Source organism: Notolepis coatsorum (genome assembly GCF_963971535.1).
Source record: "Notolepis coatsorum genome assembly, chromosome: 3".
Lineage (NCBI taxonomy): Eukaryota > Metazoa > Chordata > Actinopteri > Aulopiformes > Paralepididae > Notolepis > Notolepis coatsorum.
In genome coordinates, this window is record NC_140167.1 from 166,729,385 (window position 1) to 166,733,335 (window position 3,951).

The following is a 3,951-nucleotide window of genomic DNA, read 5'->3' on the forward strand; positions in this document are numbered from 1 at the left end:
AATACTTCATAGGTCCCTCCAGATCCTTTGCCAAATCTCTCTAACCACAAAGAGATCCTTCATTTTGACGATTCTGATGATAAAAAAACCAAATACTCCTCATTCTGCCTCCCAAATACTCCAGAATCCCAGCAGTACATTCATTGTCATAACTTCCATTCCGTTTAGAGCTATTTCGAGGTACGGGTATCGTTTTTGTAGTTATAATATGACGCAAATTCAAAAGCAAGCCGAATGCTCTTAGCAGTGTGTGTGTGTGTGTGTGTGTGTAGTGCTTTTTTTTCCTTTTTTTTTTACACAATCTTTTGAGGTACTGTACATATCACAATCACTTTCCTGAGTTTTCAAAAATAGAGAACATCAAAAGAAACAATGGTACAAATTTTACATCTGTGAGAAACACTGTGATTACTATTGTAACAATATTTTAACAGCAATTACATAGTAATTTCTTGATTAATGTGTAGTATTGTTGGAAAATATTATTATAATCTTTTGTATTTTTTTTGTATTTTTTGTATTTTATTTTACTTACAGTGGAAAGGCTAGTGTAGCAGCCAAATTCACCCAAACGCCGGTTTTATAAAAAGATGTGAATATGTCAATGTTACTATGGTAAGTATAGATGTTTTACACGTACATAAGACGAATGTAACATAACCGAAACGATCAATTTAGGTTTTAGATCAACAAAACCACTTGGGTTCACAGAGACCACGAAACAGACGCACAGTCGTAGAATATTGTTCCTATGGAAAAGGAGAAAGCAATCGTGTAGTTTCTGTCTCGTCTTAAAGCTTTTCATATTAGCACGTAACACCGATGTAGATTGTGAGGCAAAAAGAAAGTAACACAAAAAAGAGCACCACTTCAGGCACTTGATAGCAACTAAATCTCAAGAACAGCATAATTATATATATATACACAGACAGGGGACTCCATCCTCGCTAAAAGCAATCAGATATTTCGACAGGTGATCGCTGACCTAAGCCGCGTAAAGCATCAACTTAACATTTCTTAACGCGTGACGTCCGAGACGGCCCGCTGTCTTCTCACGCCAGCCTCTTCCTTCGCGAGGTCTCTCCTAAATGATCCCTTCTGCAACGCAAGCGCTTCTTCTATCTCAACATCTGTTTACCTTCACCGGGTTCAAACGAAGTAACCGTCTTTTAAATGTTCTCTCTTCATTGACTACACCCAAACATTTTATTCCACTCAGTATACACGTCTAATTCCTTTTGTGATATGCTAGGCTGGAATTTGCAAAAGACATTGTCAAAGTCCTGGTAGGAGACAGGTCTCATCTGGCTGGGGTGGATGGCCGACAGGTCGCTCCCCCCGGGGATGCCGTGCAGGGGACCCACCACGGCCTCCTGACACAGGCGGGCCACGTCCAGTCCCGAGAAGCCCTCCGTCCGCTGCACCAGCAGCGACACCTCCTTCTCACTGAGACAGTAGTTGTGCTGTGAGAGCAGCTGGCTGATTATCTGGTGCCGCGCCGTACTGTCGGGCAGCGGAGCGAGGAGGCGCCTGGTGAAGTACCTCCTCAGGGGCTCCGGGATCTCCTCTGGCTTGCTGGTGGAGCAGACCACCAGGACGTGGTCCTCGGCGGAGCTCAGGACACCGTCCAGCTGCGTGAGCAGCTCGCTCCTGAGACGGCCGACGGGGCCGCCGTCGTCGCCTAGCCGGTCCGACAGCAGCATGTCCACCTCACTGACGAACACCACGGCCGGCTGCCGACACCGGGCCACCAGGAAGGAAGCCTGGATGATCTTGTCACCGTCCGCCAGCCATTTGGTCGCGAGCGCGGAGCCGTTGAGCCTCAGGAAGGCGGCGCCCAGCTGGCTGGCCATGCAGCGGGCCAGCAGCGTCCTGCCTGTTCCCTCGGGCCCGAAGAGAAGGAGGCTGCGAGGTAACGTGGCGAGTCCGCTGAACATATCGGGTCTCAAGAGGGGCCACAGTATCTCCTCCTTGATGGCCGCTTTGGCCAGATCCAGGCCCGCAATGTCGCTCCAGTCCACCGGGGGGCCCTGCTGGAGGATCTCGGTGGTGACCAACTCGACCAGGCCGGCGTCGCTGTTCTTCAGCTGTTCTTCCGCGGCATGACTGGACGAGGTGCCGATGATGTCAGGCCCAGCGATGGAATGGGAGAGGTGCTGCCTGTGCTCGTCGCTTTGCTCACTCCCGACGGGAGAGCCGAACTTCCCGTAAGACTCGCCCGGTCGCAGGTCACCACCGACGGAGCTCTTGGTCGATCCATAGGACGGAGGAGAGAGCGCTCTGCCAGAGTGGATGTTGAACTTCCTCTGCTGATCTGAAGACACCGGCTGCTTTGTGGGCTTAAACGCTAGAGACGACGCCTCTGCGTTTCTGTCAAAGCCATTCCCCCTGTTTGAGTCTGAGACACTGCTGTCTGGTATCCTGTACATGGGACTATGCGAGGAGCGTTGTTGGCTGTAGTTGAAGTTACCGTAAGCGGAGTCTATATCTCCATGCCCAGTCATGTAGAACGCTTTCCTTTTCAATGCGTTGGCTGTGCTGCCGTTCAAAGGCATCGGCGCAATCGGCGCGTGACTGTGGGACTGGTACGTGTAGCCGGGCAGCGTGGAGGGAGTGAGGGGCGTCGGTGCGGCAATGCCAGAGGGCAGATAGGCGACGGGTGGCGGGGGGGCTCCCCCGGGGCTGTAGCCAGGGGGGGCGACGGCAGTCTGGGGGGGGTACCCGGTCGGGGGATAATTGTAGTTGGAAAGGTTCGGAGACCCCGCGTTGTAGCCGGACACTAAGGTGGGGGGAGGCGGCGGGGGAGGGGGCGGGCCTTGTAAGAGGCCGGCGCTGTGGAGGGGGGAGGGGTGCGGGGAGGGGAGGCCCGGGGTGCTCTGCCCGCTGTAGCTGGAGTGCAGGTAGGAGCCGTTGTAGCCGGAACCGTATTCCTGAGAGGGGAGCCCCGAGTGGAGGCTGGTGGCCACCTGGAGACTCCCGCAGCTGCCACTGGAATAGCTGGGCTCAGACAGGCTGCCGGCCACCCCGGAGGGGGCGTCCGCAGGGGGGAGCGTGGCCGCCATGCCGGCTTTGCTCACGGAGATCACGTCCGGAGCGCAGTTCATTGGGTAGATCCCCTCCTGCCAGGGCTCGCCCTCGGACTTCCGTCCGTTCATGAGTCCGGCGGCGGCGGCGTCGGAGTAGGAACACAGCAGGGCTCTCTCGTTGGGCCCCCCCTCCAGGATCCCAGAGTACTTCTCGGCGTACTTCTTCAGCAGGTTGGAGGCGGTTAGCGCCGAGATGTCGTCGTTGGCCCAGGCGTACTGGTAGGTGCGCTGCAGGTGGCCCCGGTAGGCCTCCACCTTGTGCGCCGGCGAGCGTGTGGTGGAGGAGATGTCGAAGTGCTGCTCTGCCCACTGGGTGTGCTCTGGGGTCCACTGCATCTTCAGGCCTGTAGACGTCCCACAAACAGAGAGAGACACTCGTGTCAAAGCCAGCGTCTCAAAGCCGGTTTATTATTCATCAACAACTTCCGCCCCCAAAAGTCTAAGACAATGCATGTGTTCTAGTTTTTTTAAGACTGTGGAGAAAGAAAAAAAAGTTAATATGGCAGGACGGCCTAGAGGTCAAGGGGCCGGCCTGTAACCGAAAGGTTGCTGGTTCAATCCCTGTCCCCTCTTTTCAAAGTAATATCCTACAACAAACACAAAGTGCTTGTGGGAAAAGCACCTCCGGGCTCCCCGGCCATGTGATGAATCCGGGGACCCAACACCCGGTTAGCACGGTATAATCCACCCCGACACAGAGCCCGAATGACACAGACATCACAGGTCAGTCTATAATCCGAGTCTCATCTGAGGCGTTCCGAGACACTTTCAAATCTACTCTGCGGAGAGAGAGAGAGTGCGGCGAGGCAATCTCCCAGGCGGAGGCGCTCCGTCGCTTTCATCACCGAACCCCAACAGCCCGGCA

The 3,951-nt window shown here is 54.2% G+C and overlaps 1 protein-coding gene across 1 annotated transcript; it reads right to left on the reverse strand.

The window, feature by feature from the left end:
- Window positions 1–1,184: 1,184 nt before the first annotated feature.
- fign (fidgetin) lies at window positions 1,185–3,422 on the reverse strand (the record flags this gene model as incomplete). The annotated part of the gene is made up of 1 exon (XM_084310013.1): window positions 1,185–3,422. One exon carries the CDS (start codon window positions 3,420–3,422, stop codon window positions 1,185–1,187), a length of 2,238 nt encoding a protein of 745 aa, XP_084166139.1.
- Between the last annotated feature and the right edge of the window lie 529 nt (window positions 3,423–3,951).